Source organism: Haplochromis burtoni, unplaced genomic scaffold (assembly GCF_018398535.1).
Source record: "Haplochromis burtoni strain Fernald_Lab_line unplaced genomic scaffold, NCSU_Asbu1 Contig_438, whole genome shotgun sequence".
Lineage (NCBI taxonomy): Eukaryota > Metazoa > Chordata > Actinopteri > Cichliformes > Cichlidae > Haplochromis > Haplochromis burtoni.
Window position 1 is genome coordinate 147,234 of NW_024582799.1, and position 16,723 is coordinate 163,956.

Genomic DNA, 16,723 nt, shown 5'->3' on the forward strand with positions numbered 1-16,723 from the left:
AGGGAGCTCATGAAAGCACGTAAAAACACTGCACGTGGCTTTAGTTTTTCACTCTTTGTCTAATATCTTTAGGCACCTGGTCAGTGGGTGAACTCTTCTGAGGAGTCAGAACATCTAATGAGGTGAGAGGTTTTCTTTGCTCGCTTTCTTTTGATATCAGCATCATCAGCATTCAGGATAACACACAAAAATCTCCCTTCACAGCTCTTCAGTGGACTCGGCAGCCTTCACATACTCGGATTACACAGCCCCAATCGAAGGTAAAGTATGTCACTGTGAACTTGAACGAATGCACATAAAATGGTGAAAGTAGCCAAAAACAAACTCTGCCTTCTCAGATGAGTCAGAGCTGCTGTTCGCTGAAAGTGAGGACGATTCTGTTTCCGATGCTGTCTGGAGGAGCCGCTACCTCATGGACTATGACCCACTCAACCAGCTGCTGGTGTGCATGGTGTGTGGGGAACTGCAATATTCCCACAGCCTAGAGGGAGTGAAGGCCCACATTGACGAGGCCCACCCGCACACCCTAACCTTGGAGCCCGGCGAGAAAGAGCAAATACGGGAGGCCTGGGATGAGCAGGTGTCCCGGCGGGAACGCTTCTTCAGCAGCCAGCTGCAGCAGCACAGCAGACCTGTGGCAGGTACAGTATGAGCTCGGATCACGTAGTTAAGTCACCTGACACAGCAGAGTTAAAAGTAGCTGCAGAAGAGCATCTGTTAGCCTCATCTGTACGACTGATCCCCAATGAGGTTTATCCTTTAATCGGCTCATATATTCATATAATGTAATGGTAGCAACACTGGCTCAGCAGTTATATACAATGATGGTGCAAACTCGCCTGACTGCACCGATCAGTGTGAAACAATTCAATCAAAGGCTAAGCCATTTCTCTGCAGATAACAACGCTGTCTGACTTCTTTTGCAGAACCACACAAGAACTGAAGAGCTGAAGAGACGGCTGCAGGAGGCAGCTGAAGACCATGGACCAGGAGAAACAAACCCCACCCCCTTTCTCTCGTGTATTTTATTTCTTATCAGTGTGTTTACCTCTGCAGGAAGACACCTTGGAAAAGAAGGCCCTAAAGCAGCTTTACCTCATTTCCTACCAGGGTTGTGTATGTTTATCAAAGGCAGTGAGGACATTTTTATACTGAAGCTGCTTCATCCGAGATTTGCTGTCAGTCCTTCTCCTGTTGTGTTTGTTTTTTGTGCTCCTTTTTTCTCTCACCACCAATCAGCTGCAGCAAACGGTTGCTCCTGCTTCTCCCAGAAGTTTCCTCCTGTTCAAAAGGAGCTCTTCCTCCCCACTCTTGCTGCTCAGAGGGGATCATTGCACTTCTCTATAATATTGTTGCTTCGTACAACACAGCACCTTGAGATGAGTGTTGGAGTGAAACATTACTACATTTGGGAAATCTTCACTCTGGGAAGGCTAAGCTAATGGCATTCTGGACATATCAGTTTATTAGGCCACTGAGCTTTTTGGTCTTAATTTATTGATCCAATCACAGACTTGCACAAATATCTTCTTGGATCACATGACCTCTGTGGGCGCCATAATAAAATATAACCTGTGTTTTCCAGCTGGAGCATACTCATGGCCAGTTTGTACATTCCTCACTGCTCTGCCTTGGTGGATTTTCTGCAGGGGTGAACATTTCAGCATTCTGGGAAAACACTTTAGGTATTCCAAGGAAAAACGGGATAATAGGTGGTATGGGGGTAAAAGAATGAGTAGCTCAGAAGAAGCTCAGCTCAGTCATGAAATTAGCACCAGTGTCCAGGCTGTGAATTCCACAGTGGGAAGTGTTTTAGCACCAAATCTAAAGAATATTATTGATTGTTTAAAGTTCCTGAAAACTCCTGGAAAGTAAAAGGCGCAACCTGCTGGCTGAGCTGCTGAGAGCACAAACTGGGGCTGAATGCACCGGACTGAGGAACACTTGCTGAATACGTTTGTATTGGAGGACTGGGTCACTGCAGTTGTGCAGAGACACACTACCTGTTCACTGATAGCAGCCGTGGGATACAATCCATGGCTTTTGTCAATGTGACATTTATAGTTAATTATACAATACGTTAATATTTAACCCTGGGATCAGTCAGCTGTAGAAAAACAGCATCGGCACAACATTTTCTACTATTTGGAAGCTGACAGAATCTGCTAGTGTGCAGATTTTCCTGCAGGCTTGCATTCAGGTTAGTCTGCTCTCGAGCCTTGATAGTTTCTCAAGCACTGAATGGGGCATCTGGAACTGAGCTGCAATTTGCTACTGCATCACATCCTTACGTGTTCCTCCGGGGGCAACTTTTTGTACCGAGACAACTTTCTTAGGGACAGTTTGTCACCTCTGCGAAAATCTCCTGCAGCACTGTAAATAGACTAATATATGACATGCCAAATGTGACTTTTTCTGTGCCGTTCCACAATATTTGGAGCAGCCTTGTTATTTATTGAATCTCCTCTTACGCAAGTGATCGTTGATGATGCATTATTCATATCTGTAGAAAGCTCCGTGTTAGAAAAGAATTTCATTTGTGAATGTTATCAATCCAAGGCTTTCCTACTTAAGTAGTAAATGGATGAAGTGCTCTGGAATGCTTTTCGATGATTTTTCTATGGTTTTCATGAAGACTACAACACTGAAATATTCTTGTATTTGAGCACAAAGCTGAGGTGATACTGTCTGTGCAGCCACAACGCAGTGGAAAGAGCTTGTGGTGATCAGATCACTCATGGAAATCAGACGCGATTGTCTGCCAGTTTAAAAAGGGAATGTTTAAATGCCTTTTCAGTAATAAACTTTTTCTACTGTTCATTCGAATCCTTTGTCTTTTTTGTTAAACTGTTTTCTCCAGTGCAGTTGTGTCACTTGTGTGGTATTATGATCAGAAATATTAAGAATTTCACATTAATAAGCACAGAAATTCCTGCTTTGCACATTGACCGTATCGTTTTTATTGAATCCACTGAAGCTGCACTTGCACCAGTAGGGCAGCTTACACCCGAAGTGTGCACTGTGGCTCCAGCCTGGGTCTGTGATGGGCAGCTGTGGGTGAATTTTGTGTGTGCAGTGCAAACTCAAACTTGCCAATGCACTGCAGTAAGGCAATGGAGCTCTAAAACAAAGTAGAAACAGTGTCAGTCAGATGTAGATGATGCACCTCATCAGGAGCTTGTTTTACTAAGAGATGCAATAACAGTTTCACAAACACACATTTTGCTAATTAACAAAACTACAATCCAAAACTGTTTTAGTGCAACTCTACCAGACACTCCACAGCTGAAAGACCACAGACGATGAGGCCAGTCTGTTTTCTCCACAGTCTGACCTCCAACTTCACAACAACTGTAAAGCCAAACACTCCTGACAGCGTGAGCTCACTGAAGTCTGCGCGGCGAGCTGTTGTCATTGGAGCAAAAACCAAGTTCACCAAAATCAAGTCAAGCTTCAGTGGCAGTGAAAAACAGTTAAACAGAGTCCAACTGTAAATGGAAGTCAGCATTTATTGTGTTACTTTAACAACTCGACTTCATCGTTGTTTATTTCCACAGCTGTAATGACTTCATTTGAACACATACAGACTTAGTACTTCCGTAGATAGTCTGCTGTATTTTAAGCGTGTGAGACATTTGTGACTGAATAAATACGTTTGTAATTATTTTGTACGGCTTTATTAAATATGCTAAAAAGAATCTACAAAAGCCTCCCGGCTGGTTCGGAGGGAGGCTTTTCACTGCTTCACACCCTGACTTCTCCTGGGCTCCTCTTCCACTACAGCCTCGGCGTCTTCCCCAGGGTCTGCTTCTTCTTTATGGGCGTGTGAAGGAAACCAGGTTCCACTGGTCGAGTCGGTGTCGCCCACCCCTTGCAGCTCCCGGGGTCCAGCGCCCAGTCGGAACAGCGTGGGGATCTGACCTAGGATGGGGTTACTCTGTTGGAGGCCAGAGATCCACTGATTGAGGGTAGCCTGGTCCCCCTGACTGGTCATGCACATGGCAAAGACTGGACCTTCATCCACTGGATAGACACACAGACACACATCATCTATGTTACACCCTGGAAGTGAGGGGTTGTGGTCAACAGCAGTGATGCCATATCTTACAGTCTTCCACATCGAAGCTCTCATCGTCCCCCAGGTCGCGGTCCAAATCCAGGTCTAGCTGCAGAGGATACATGAGACACCTCTCTGGGTCATACGGCTCTTCTATCTGAGGGGAGGGAGGAGGATTTGTTTGTAATTTAATTCACAAAGTTTCACATATTCTACATTCATTATACAGAGTCTACAACGAGGGGAACACACAGACGGTCACTGCAGAAAAGGCCGGCTGTTTGCAGAGGACAGCCAGCTGAAGAAGCTGGGAGAGCTTCACAGGGAGTGGAGTGAGGGTGGTGTCAGTTCCCCCAACACCAGCATGCACAGATGTCTACAGGAAAGCAGTTGCAACGGCTGCATTCCTAACATCTGAGTGTATTAATGAACGCACCAAGCTGGACATTTCTGTGATAGAAATCCTGTTTTTCATGGATCTTAGGAAATATTCTATAATCTGAGATTCTGGTTTTGTGACTTTCCTGAGCCATAAGCCACAATCATTAGAACTCAAACACTCTGTTATATGATCATCACACAGCACCTATTATTTGTAATGGTTAACAGTAATGTTTGCCCACCTTCTCTTCAGGTGGGGCAGGGTCGGCTCTGAGGACGTAGTAGTAAACACACGTCTTCCTCATCCACAGAGGGAACGGGCCCTCCACGAACACGGGCCTGCACGGGTTGTGCTTAGCGAGCGCTTCCATCTGGCTGGGGCTCTGGATGCCTGGTGCAAACACAGGAAAGAAAGAACAAATATGGAAATGATGCCATTATTAGTATTTTTAACAATCTATTTCTGACTAAGACACAGAATGTAGTTTCAAGTCATCCATACCTACTATATGTGGAAGTGTGACTTCAGCACCGCTGTCTGTGATGTCTGTGCAGGGCAGCTTGTGAGGAGAGCACACAGTTTGGTAAATACAAGATTTACATCTGATGACAAAACACAAAGTCAGTCAAACGATTTTTACACACAAGTTTGTCTTAGTTAGACCTGAGAAACTAAATGACTGTAACACAAAAACTTGTACTCGCAATCATGTGGAGTTTTTTCTCCACTTTCCATAAGCTCAGTTTAAAAGCTTAAGAAATGTGGAACACGAGTCTGTGGTTGACAGCTGTGGAAAAGAGGTTTCCAGACTCGGGTCTGAAACATTCAGCGTATTAGCTTTAAAGATTTTAGAGTTACTTTTGTTATTCTTTTAAAGAACAAAGCCAGGCTAGCTGTTCCCCCCTGTTTCCAGTCTTCATGCTAAGCTAGGCTAATCCATGCATATACCTGGTAGACGGTCACTTTTGCATCCCAGTCGTTTGCCATGCGTGTGAGGCTGAAGCGTGCCAGGTCTACTGGGTCTTCAGGGAGTTGCTTGGGAATAGGAAAGGGGTTTGCGTGCATGAACCTGGGGAACCAGTACATGATACGCTGGTACTTTCTCATAGGGTGGGTCTTTTCTCCAAAGATCTGGACCAGCAGCACTTTGGTCTCAATGTTGGGCATGATACCTGAAGCACAGACACTGACACTTAGACACAAAAACAGTGTACAGAACACCTCAAGATTCTCAACAACTCCCACAATACTATAGACACCCACCATAACTCTCCATCTGCTCCAGGAGCTGCACTCCACACTCCTGCTGACGGGGATAGTGGTTGAACATTCTCTGGATAAAGTTTTGCGGCACGAATACCTCTTTAGGAAAAACATCCAGCAGCTTGTTGTAGACAGTGAGGTCTTTCTCCACCCCGAATTCGGGCATCTTCTTCAGAGCAGCATAGATGAACTCCACATGACCTCGACGCCTTATGTCTCTCTTGGTGTAGACGTCTATCACTTTGTTAAACGTGGCCTTGGTTTTGGTTTCTTTGGCGACCTGCTCAAACAGATCATCGTGGGCGACCAGAGACTTGTCCCTCGTCTTGTCCTCTTCCTGAACGAACCGTGCAGGCTGACTCTTGGTGCACGCTGGGCTGCTGTGGAAATGCCTCAACACCTAAAAGCAACATGTTTTTGTTATGAACGCATATAAAAGATTCATTCATATGATCTGATTAGTTATTGATTAACACCAAACAAAGAGTCGACTGCCAGCTGCCTTTCTCTGCGATTATATCAGTGCTGTGTATGAGCTTAAGTCTGGTCGCTGCTAAAGCTCACCTCGCGCTGTGGGCACTGCGAGCCGCCGAGCAGACTCGAGGAGTGTAACCGGAATAGAGCGCCGCTGTCTCCAGCAGCAGCAGGCAGCCGCCTCCCTGCGTGGCTGAGCAGCCGCAGAGACTTGAGCTGATGCAGGCAGCGGCTGCCCTTCATAGTCGAGCCATCACGGCGAGTGTCTGAGAACAGAAGTGCACACGGACGTGAAGCTCACACGTTCACTCTTCGGTGTACCTCATCCAGCTGTGAATATTTGTACAGAACGATCAAACTTTACATTTCACATTTTGTGAAGTTTAGTTCGTCAACTGCTCAAACGTTGTAGTAATGATAGTTATTATTATCACCCCAACATGTATAACCATGTTAATACTGACCTTTAGTGCCGACAATCGGACAAGAATAGTCTCCTTCAGAAGGCGCTGTCAATGGACGCTACCATGTTCAAAGGCCATTACAGCATTCCGGTCCGACACGGGTTTGCTTCCCCCAAACAATAGAAACAGTGACAGAAATGATAGTTCCGTAAAACCGCAAATAAGCGCAGTAAATATTCTCCATTAAAATGCAGGAAAATGATTTCTAAATCAATGCCATTCTTCGCGCTGTAGCTATGATTCTTCAAACTATTAAACAAAAGTTGAGAAAAGAGAAAGCGAACTATTTTTTATCCTTTGTCGTGCAGTATAATTTACGGTGACCATATTTTGATTTGCAACAAAGAGGACACTTGTGCCAGTCACGAAGAACTTTAATAATACTGTATGAAACTTTAACATATTTAAACGATGCCTTCTCTGTGCGGTTAATGAATGGTGAAATAAAAAAAGTTGTAGAGGCTTTTACAAGTCAACAAGAGACACTTCTTAAGGCAAGAGTCGCCACTTTGCAGCCATCGTCGAGCTGACAATTAATGCAACACTAAAATTCAAATACAGTCACAGTGACATAACGTTGCATTTATAGAATCGCTGGTCAAATGCAATATAAGCAAAACAACAACAAACAAACAAAATCAAAACTAAAAGATCTTACCCTTAAAATAAGATTTAAAAAGGCCCCCGGTGATGTTTCTGGCACCATCCTTTCTGTTGCCATTTCCAGTGTTTCCGTGTGTGTGTTTTTAATGTGTGATGTCTTTACCTTTAAGGTGTTCTATATAAAATAAATAAATTACCTGTCTTGCAGGTGTCTTTATGACGTCGGATCACTCTAAAAATGACATTTTTAACGTCAATTAGACTTTCATACTGGATCAATAAAGGATATATAAAAGTCACTTTACCAAAAACTAATTGCAGCTTCTACCTTGTGACAGGAATATTGTGCGTGGTCAGGATGACTGGATATCATTCGTGAGGGATGCATTTGATATACGTTTCATTTCTTATAGGCCAACAAGTTATTTATAGCAGTTTGAATGCAGGCAGTCACTTTCTGGCACAGGTTTCAGGGCTTGTAGTGCGCACCGCCGCCACGAGATGGAAACAAATGCTCGTCCTGTAGCTGCCAGGCTGCAGAGGTGCAGCCGTAAGAAGCTGCTTTAAGAGTTCCGTGAGATGTTCTGGTTTACGGACACTGAAATCCTCTTTCCTGACTCAGTCTGACTGAGGCGAATATCTGGCAGCACTTTTAGCCGTACCTGGTGCCTTCCCGCCAATAGTGTCAAGCTAGCTATAACGAGGGGCTACACTTCCGGAAGCGGTTTTCAGTCTGTGGTGTGATTGTTTTTAGTTTTTCATTTTATATAAAGTAATTTCGAACTATATTTTATATTTAAGCTTGATTTCCTTATAAGTACTCCCCCCTCACACACACACACCCACGCGTTTAATAAACTATTGCGCTTTATGTTGCGGAAAATTCCGCGTTTCCGGTATTCTTAGACCTGTCATCGACTCAAGTCTCCAGAGTGTGGGCTGTGATTCTCCTCTGTCAGCATGGAAAACACACCTTAGTGCACGCTGCTCCTCTAAAAACAGGAGCCGCCGTCTAAACCTGGGATTATGGATTCCTCTACCAACAGTCTGGGTGAGTGCAGCAGCGACAGTGGTCCTTTGTGTTTTTACTGACAGCATTAGCCGTGGAAACTTCTCTGTCCGTGCTCGGATCAGATAATCGCATCGCTCTCAAAGGAACGCTGTCAAACAGCTTCAAAGATGGCAATCTTTGGAGAAAACTAGCATACACCGCACCACACACGCTTTACACAGTTTAACAAACGCGTAAACCCTCGAGCTTTGTTCGGAGGCTTTCAGTCACACCAAAACTTCGTAACTGAACACTTAGATGCAGTTTTTCTTGGCAGCGCTCGTCGCCGCATTCTTTGCTGTCTTTTATTGCAAGCGGATGGTCGGCGGAACATCCGCTTTGACTTTCAAAGGATTTTTGCTGCTTAATTCTGGGCTTTTTAACATTTCTCCATGTTTTGTTCAGTCACTCGTCCACACGTTAGCGCAGACAGGCAGCAGTCTCAAACGTCGATGGAGAAACAGGACGTTACAGCAGCGCTGTGTCTGTGTAGGTGCGTGGGACGGGCTGCAGTCGTTTACATTATTTCTGTGGCATTCAAATAGTTGCCTCAAGTCTGGCCTGAGTGATCAGGACACCTGGAGGCGTGCCTGCAACCACTTTGTGTCGCAAACTGAGTTGTGTGCTGCTGATTCCATGTTGTCACGCGTGGGTAGTTTGAGCATCAACATTGAGACCACCGGCAGAGCGAAGACCGCAGCAGCCTGTGTCCATGCACAACAGTTCATCCATATATCAGACGAAGCACCAGCTGAACATCCTTCTCTCCACTGTGGGCTGGGTGAAAAAGCTCCACCCTGTCTGTCCCCACAATACTTACTATTATGCTGAAACTGGAACTTTGATAGCGGCCCAGTGCTGCTTTTGATTCACATGTGTATACAAACATCCACACCCAAGCCTATCTTACATACTCTGGCTTCTTGAAAGCTGGTGGGCCGCCAAAGCGCTGGGGAACAGCAAATATATTAATATCACATGGGGAAGCTTGAGCAAGGCAGCTGTGACTCAGCGCTGCAGGAAGCTTCAACACACAGCCATTTCTCTTAATGAAGACCTGCGTTACGTTGGTAATCATGTTTCATAAACGAAGATGGTGACACGTTACCTGCCTCGGAAAGCTGCGTGAGGTGTGCTGGAGCTGGAGAGTTGCTTGTGCCTCGGTGTCAGCTGGCCGGCTTACGTAATATGAGTTTGTAGGGATCAAATAACTGCTGTGTTTAGCAGTAACATGCAGATACTGATACACAGTATTTCCTCCACTGTGTGGTGGACTGTATGCCAGCCTTAAAGTTGAAGCACATCTGACATTGGGTTAAAGGACTGGCTGATATCTTTGCAAAGTAGTCATAGTAATGTTTTAGGGAAGAGCGAGCAAATGTGCAGTGTGTGCAGATTCCAGTGCCACACAAAGAGGCTTTACTGCTTTTCCAACAGTTTACTTCTGTTAATGGCTATTTGAGACTTAGCAAAACAAGACTTTAAAGATACTGCCTTCAGTTTTAACACTGACACCATTTGTTAGATGTTAAAAATAAAGATAATATATCCATATTGAAAATACAAAGTAAGCCTGCTATCTTACTGCCTTTCTTCTGGTTCATAACACCAGTCTTGTGTTTTGTAATTGTTGTGTCCATGACTTGTATCAGTAATGATAACTGCACAAGTTCAATCTGTGCAGAAATGTGGAAAAGCATGAAAAACTCCTCAGATTTTCAAACTGCGTTTACTGAGTCACTGAATGAACTTAGACACATGCTGTGTGTGTGAGCACAATGCAACCAGTGAAGTATCACGCTCTCTTAAGTAACTGCATAACTGTAGACGCTACAAGAAACTCCCCGGCTCAGAGTAAGGAATGGAAGACCTTTGTTTCAAAGGACAGATGTGCTGTAGTCTGTAGTCTACGGCTCAGGAGGTAAAGTTTACTAGTTTTCACATCCTCCTGACTAGTCTGAACTTCCATAAAAGGTCACAGCTTATGCTAACAGGGTCAAATCGACCAGACCAGAAGAACTGTATAGAAATCCAGTGAATGTGGGATTTATGTCTGGACGTAACGCAGCGTTACCTTGCTTACATTTGCAGTTATCCTAGTAAAGGTGGGGGGTCGTACCATTAACCCCGACTGACTAACACTTCTTTGTGACCCACACAGACCATGTACAGTCGCACACTTAAAGGAGCTAAAGTGCATAAAGTGCTAAGCTCTTCAGTATAGATGAGGACAGTATCAGTGAAACGCTTCACTGACACAGACTTGTGCTTTGTTGTGGTAATTGTCAGCCTCTCTTTTACAGACTCCATCTGTGTTTCTTTGTCATGGTTTGCTTTGGTGTAAAAGCAGCTGCTGCTAATGCTGGAATAGCAACTTTTCCTACAGGAAGTGACATCACTCAGTGTTTCAAGCGTCTGAAGAGGCATGCCTTCTTCTGTCTATTTGTATTTGTATAACTTGAGAAGAGAAATTGAATTACTGCTTACGGATTACTGTAAAAATGTGTGCATACCCCACTTACACAGCTGGAAGTTAAACAGCTGGAAGATGTGAATGTGGTCACATTGCTGTAGTGCATAAGACAAGAAATACACACCTTCACACTCAAACGAGCATTATAAGAGCCGTCAGAGGACTAACACCAGTTACTGTTACTGTTAAACCCAAATGCTGTTTATACTGCAGCACTTAGACACGTGCTTTAATAGAATTAGAGCCGCAGAATCGAGTCTATTCATACAGCACTTAGCACTTAGTCAGCGGAGCTCGTTATCTTTGTCAGCTTGCTGCTGTAAACATCCTGAGAACAGGAGTTATATTTGGTGTATATACGGTAAGGGTTCAATTAGTGGAACCAGAGTGGATTCATCATTTCAGCGTGTTGTGGTTTTGGCTCGAACAGCTGTCTAGGAGTGCTGTGAGGATTTGGGACGTGTTGCAGTTGTGCAGAGATCAGCAGGAAGTTGCATCAGCAAATGGCAGCTTTTTCAGTGTTTTTCCCAGAATGTCGTAATAGTGCTTCTTTTCAGAAGAACGCACGTGCTGTTCTGCTGCAGCCTGGAGGCAAACACTCTTTCTTCTGTCTCAGGGCTGGAAGTTAAAGCTCACTGCTTTCTAACAGACACTGAAATGTGTCTGTAGCATTGAGGGAATGCTGAATTCTGTCTGGTCAGTTTAAAGATTGAAGTCGGGGGAATCAGAGTGTTTTCACTGGCGCCTTGTTTTGATCGCACCTGTAAATCAGAAGGAAACCAAAGCGGCTCAAACTTCAGTCAGTGCTGATAATAAATCAGTCAGTCTCACTCAGTGAGATCATCATGTGGCAGAGATTTATGCTCCATGGCCGTCGGTGGCTTACAGTGTTGTTATCTGTATGTAGAGCGAGCACGGACTTGCACTGTATTTGTGTCTGCTTCAGCGAGGCCTGACGGTTAAGATTGTGGCAGCGTGTTGTGAGCTGCATCATCTCCTCTGGCTTTTTGACAATTACTTTTTCCATGGTTTTATCCTTTAAGATAGCAAGGCTGGCTTAACTGGTTTTGGGGCCCCTGCTGCAGTTTGTGAGCACAGTGTAAACCAATGAATCCACCCATGCAACAGTAATCAAACCAGCATGAGTTGTCTCCTGTTAAATCATCGTCCTTTGGATCTTTATGCTGTGCTTATACCGTTTAATGGTGGCATAGTGTTACTGAAGTGGATGTGCAGGCGCGCATAAAGACTGTATAATGTGTATGTGCTGTTAGTGGGGTGGGCTGGGCGACTTTCCCGATTTTATATGAACTTTGTACTTTTAACTTGGATATTGTTTGTATTCGTTTCTTTTACTAGGAGCTAAATTTGGTACGAGGTGTCTCGTATCTGCTGAGATCCGCGCTCTCGTTTGTGGTTCATGACGAATAAAAAGTAAAAATGAAATGAAACGGGGGTGTCAGGCTCAGTTTCACTAAGGACCACATGGGGAACTGAGAGTCGTCTACACGTCAGTCCCGCCGACATGCTCCAGGATCATCTAAATGCCGTCTCAACCGCTTGTTTCATGTCCCTGAACCAAACGGAGTGTCGCCGTCTCAGTGACGGGAGGCTCGGAGAAATATTTAGTTATTAAAGTATAAATACTTTGTCTTCTGTGCACTCAGTGCTGGAAACTATTCCTTGAAAACGTGTTCTCACACCCCCACCTGTGAACGTATCTGCCTGCAGCATCAACTTCCCCTTGTATGCCACCTTTTTTTCCACCAGCTTGTTGGCTTCCAGCTGCAGTGTAGAAGCGCCTGTCGTTTCGGTGCATTGTGTGCACGAGGCACAGTTTTGTGTGAAGGCTACAATCGGTTAGTTTTAATTCTAGTCCTTTCATAAATTCTCTTACTACAACCGCAGCAGAGTAGAGAGTACTCATTCAGGTGCAGGGCGAACATGCAAATGCCACACAAAGGCACCAGCCTACAGAATCAAACCCACAACCTTGTTTCTGTGACGTGACAGCGCTAACCACTGCATCACGGCGTCATCGGGCGTGTTTTTGAGATGCTCCCTGGAGATAAACACAGGAGTGAGAGTCAAAGTGAAGGACTGTAAAGGAGGTCAGCTCGTCTCATGTGCAGTCCTGGTGAGCCGTTTGCAGCCACACGAGCTGTGCAGTCAGTCACATGTGTGCAGCGGCGTGGTGGTGGGGTGGGGGGAGTGTTTCTCACAGATGGTGCAGCTCTCTGTTTCACTTCTCAGATGGGACCTCGGCACTTGTGCAGGGGCGTACAGGATGTTGAGCAGCGGCAAAGCATCTAAATCAAAGTAGAGAACTACAGACTGAGCGCTGTGTGTCTGTAGGTGGCTGAGGTCATGATGCTGCATCCTTGGGTGACAGGTAGAAAGAGTGGGCGGGCGCTGTGAGAATATGTGTTAGTCAAACGAATGCAGGACGCACGTACTCTTTAACTTTAAGCACATGCATGCAGATAAGCAGCTAAGACGTTTATGGGCTTATTAAGGACTAAAGCAACGTCTGGAGAAGAGCAGTAATCTAGATTTATAGTAACATGTTTCATGTAGATAAAAGTAAAACCGGAGCTTTAGTGGCTAATTATAGTTGCTGGGTCCTTAAATGACCCTGAGCCTTTTACGAAAGACGTCATCAGTGGAGCAAATTCTCTCTTTTCTAACAGTGGTGGATACGGCTGATAGAGGCTCGTGCTGTGTTTCACCAACTATTTTTCTTTTCTTAAATTGATTCCCTTCTTTTTCTCTCGAAACCTGAATCATAGGTTAATTATAACCTGCCGAGCTTGGTTCACATCCTCCTCTTTTTCTCCTACTGAACGCTGCTGCTGGACTAGAGCTGCTATCACGTCCAGTAACTACTGTGTCACTGGGCTCTGTTCCCAAACGTTCCCATGTTGAGAAACCCTGTGACGTGTATGAAGAGACACGTGAAAAAGGCTTTTGTCCAGCATTGCCGTGTCATTTCCTGTCAGTCGTTCTGTCTGCTGGCACATGTTGAGCAGTAACGAGATGTCAGCAAATATCCTCACCTTGATGTAATAATGATATTCAGCCCTGAAATGTGTGGAATGTGCAAAAACGTTTGTTTGTTCACATAACGCACATTCAGATTGCTCAGTGGACATCTCCAGCCATAACTCAGAAACTGAGAAGTCCACGCAGAGATAGAAGAAATTCCAAAAGTGGTGACATAACCTGCTTTTGCACTTCCACGCTACGACAGACGGACTGTGAATAGTAACCAGAATTCCAGTATAGCTACACGAATCTAATGTGGATCAAATTCCAGCTTCCCCTGAGCTGCTGCCAAACAGCTATGAGTCATCCCGTCTTGGCTTCCATGGGAAAAATGAAAAGAAGAAAACCAGAGTGGAAGTGGAGTACGATCATTTATGCAGATGTGTAATTACGTTGTGGTGAGACCTCTACAGTAGCAAGGCTTGTATCTGTTTTCTGATGCAGTTGTACGTTGTGAGATTTTCTGTGATGACCAATAGGAGCACTGATTATTCTGTTTTATCCTGTCAGTCCAGCCTCCTGACTGGTTCAGATCACGACTGTCCCTTTGAATGTCGTGTTTTGTTTTGGGGGCTTTGCTTTGAGTAAAGCAGTGCTGATGTTTGCCTCTCACCAGGACGTGTGCTCTCATGTGCTCTCACTAATGATTTAAATCTGTAGTAATGACATCAAAAAGCTGCCTATAACTTCTTACATCTATAGCAAAAAGATGGCAGACAGTGAAACGACTGTGGAAGGATGATGAGTCATATATAGAGACTGTATATTAATGGCTGTCACACTCTGTGGCCGCCCAAACATGCACAGAAATAGCACAAAGTTTAGAATGTTTTCACTTTTAGTTTTGTTTATTTTAGCTTTTCAGAAATTCTTTTAACCTCCACACTTTACTTCCGCAACCAGTAAAACCAGTCAATAAAACACCCCATCTATAAAACCAGCCTACTGAGTACAGGATCCCACTGCCAAAAACAGATCCTGGGAAGAAGCCACAGTGGGTGTGGCACCACCAAACTGCAAGTCATGGTCTCACCAGAAATCCAACTAGCAATTTCCCCCCAGATAGGATCGACATGTCTAGCATTATAGGCAGCACTAGTGTCTCATTTGCAATCGCTTTAAGGAAGCACTGGTATAAAAACACCGTGTGTGCTTTCGATTTTTTCAGCGGTGAAGAATTTGTTTGTACAGACTGGTTTAAGGTTGGTTTCATGCTTGTCTTTGGACGGTGGGAGCCACACAGAAAGGAAAGAAAGGACCCATCAGGCTCATTGATTTGAACCCAGCACCTTCTTGTTTGGAAATACAACATTTCATCAGACCGGCGGTCACGCAGAGCTGAAATTCATCACTCAGAGTGGCACCGGCGCTCTGCTGTGACCGAGCGCTTGCTTTTAATCTACATCAGCTGAATCTAAAAACTAGACTAGTTAGTTTAATCTAGACCTGCAGATGCTAGCAGGCAGGGCATGCATGGAACGCTATAACCAAGGGGCCGGCATAGTGTACACAATCATCTGTGCCGAGTATGGCCTGGAAGTCCTGAGGTCAAAATGGGAGACGCCCCCGAGTAAGAGTGACAGCAAACGGAAAGGGTGAAGCGCTTTGAGTGGTCAGAAGAGTAGAAAAGCGCCATATAAGAACCAGTCCATTAACCATTTTACGGTGTCTGGACTCGGTGGAGACCTTCAAAAAGCTTGTAATCAGACCAGGGTTGATTTATTTAGAACTGCATTGTGATTTGTTGTCTGTGAAAAGTGCTGCATAAACACATGTTACATGTTACTTCCTGAAACCTCTGGAGCGTTCAGGCTATATTTTTACATCTCAGCTTTCTCATACAGTAAAAAGAGAAAAAGCCTCAGTGCTGTGCAGCCTACTGAGAGCGAGCATTTTTCTATGTCAGCTGTGACTCTTCTACTCTTCGTAGCCACGTTCATGGTTTAGAGCTTGACTGCTACCCTCTGCTAAAATCGCTTCACAATACTTTAAAAACATTGTCCAGAAAGAGTTTGCCTCTTATTACTGAGTGGGTGAACCCTTTTCTTAGAATTTCTTAACCAATTAATGCTGTAGCAGGAAAATACCCTCCTGATCCTTGCTTTGAGTTGTTTAGTGAGTGTGATGCTAGAATTGAAAGAGTGGTTTAGGAATCAGAGCAGGTCACTCTGAAGGGTGGTGGTTCGATTCCTGGCTGCATGGGTGCACTTACTAAAAGTCTCAAAAGAGTTCCAACCCCAGTGTTTGTGAAAATCACCTCCGACTGTCCAGTGCATGGAGGTGCAACAGGAGGTTGAGTAGCAGCACCAGTGGCCAGCAGTATTTTTCCCTTTCTGTGACCAGTTGCAACGTCTGGTGACTCGATGATTGCCCGGAGTTAGAGGCTGTTACACACTCAGCCTCTTTTGGTTCCTTGCTGGGAAGCAGCGTTGACTTGGACTGAATCCAATCACTCTCAGAGAGATTGTTTAAGATTTGCAAATAATTTCTATCAAATATACAAATTTAGATCGCCAGCATGTTGCCATCACTCTGAATAACCTTTGTCAGTGAGCACAACTTGAAGGGACTCTCTCACCCTGGATACACTCCCTTTGGTTTATGTAGACAGCAACACATTCAATCAGACTGACAGCAGGTTGATCGTCTCATCAGAGTCGAGTTAATCCTGCTTCCAGAGACGATTGCCAACTAGCAGTAATTTAAAGGATGGATCCAAAAAGGAAATGAGCTTTATGACAGGATGCTTCCTGTGATGAGAGATGTTTTATGAGAGGTTTAACTGATGTCTATTTTTTAATTTCACTGGACAAGCTATGCTTGCCATTGCACATTCACGGGCCTTTAAACCCAACCATCGAAACCTTAAAACCACATCTTTACCTTCAGACAGCAGTACCAGAAAAATCCT

General features: G+C 44.6%; 3 protein-coding genes across 7 annotated transcripts in view; 2 read left to right on the top strand and 1 right to left on the bottom strand.

Annotated features, from left to right (window-relative positions):
- The window catches only part of si:dkey-28a3.2, an 11,182-nt gene extending 7,816 nt beyond the window's left edge, over nucleotides 1–3,366 (top strand). For all 4 annotated transcript variants that reach the window (XM_005945417.3, XM_042213376.1, XM_005945416.3 and 1 more), the window contains 4 exons: nucleotides 73–122; nucleotides 205–260; nucleotides 339–641; nucleotides 927–3,366. In XM_005945417.3, the coding sequence (XP_005945479.1) occupies nucleotides 73–122; nucleotides 205–260; nucleotides 339–641; nucleotides 927–943 (426 nt within the window). In that variant the 3' untranslated portion in view covers nucleotides 944–3,366. The remainder of the gene's footprint in view (nucleotides 1–72; nucleotides 123–204; nucleotides 261–338; nucleotides 642–926) is intronic.
- A 125-nt stretch (nucleotides 3,367–3,491) lies between these two features.
- ecsit (ECSIT signaling integrator) lies at nucleotides 3,492–6,746 on the bottom strand. 2 transcript variants are annotated; one of them, XM_005945414.2, is made up of 8 exons: nucleotides 6,641–6,746; nucleotides 6,267–6,442; nucleotides 5,703–6,102; nucleotides 5,388–5,611; nucleotides 4,941–4,998; nucleotides 4,681–4,829; nucleotides 4,109–4,214; nucleotides 3,492–4,023 (listed from the first exon to the last, which is right to left on the bottom strand). In XM_005945414.2, exons 2-8 carry the CDS (start codon nucleotides 6,417–6,419, stop codon nucleotides 3,737–3,739), a joined length of 1,377 nt encoding a protein of 458 aa, XP_005945476.1. In that variant the 5' UTR covers nucleotides 6,420–6,442; nucleotides 6,641–6,746; the 3' UTR covers nucleotides 3,492–3,736. The 2 variants fall into 2 exon arrangements, with proteins under 2 accessions (XP_005945476.1, XP_005945475.1); XM_005945413.2 differs by having other exon boundaries at nucleotides 6,267–6,506.
- A 1,197-nt stretch (nucleotides 6,747–7,943) lies between these two features.
- eml3 (EMAP like 3) overlaps nucleotides 7,944–16,723 on the top strand; it is a gene marked incomplete in the record, with an annotated part of 34,589 nt that continues 25,809 nt past the window's right edge. The window contains 1 exon segment of the mRNA XM_042213356.1: nucleotides 7,944–8,294. Coding sequence (XP_042069290.1) covers nucleotides 8,270–8,294 — 25 coding nt within the window.

Excerpts from the sequence above, each read along its gene's own strand:
- ecsit (XM_005945414.2), bottom strand. The coding sequence starts at position 6,419 with ATGAAGGGCAGCCGCTGCCTGCATCAGCTCAAGTCTCTGCGGCTGCTC. Across the intron at positions 4,999-5,387 it reads CAAAAGTGACCGTCTACCAG|CTGCCCTGCACAGACATCAC; the intron begins GTATATGCATGG and ends TCTCCTCACAAG. Across the intron at positions 4,215-4,680 it reads CTGCCCCACCTGAAGAGAAG|ATAGAAGAGCCGTATGACCC; the intron begins GTGGGCAAACAT and ends CCCTCCCCTCAG.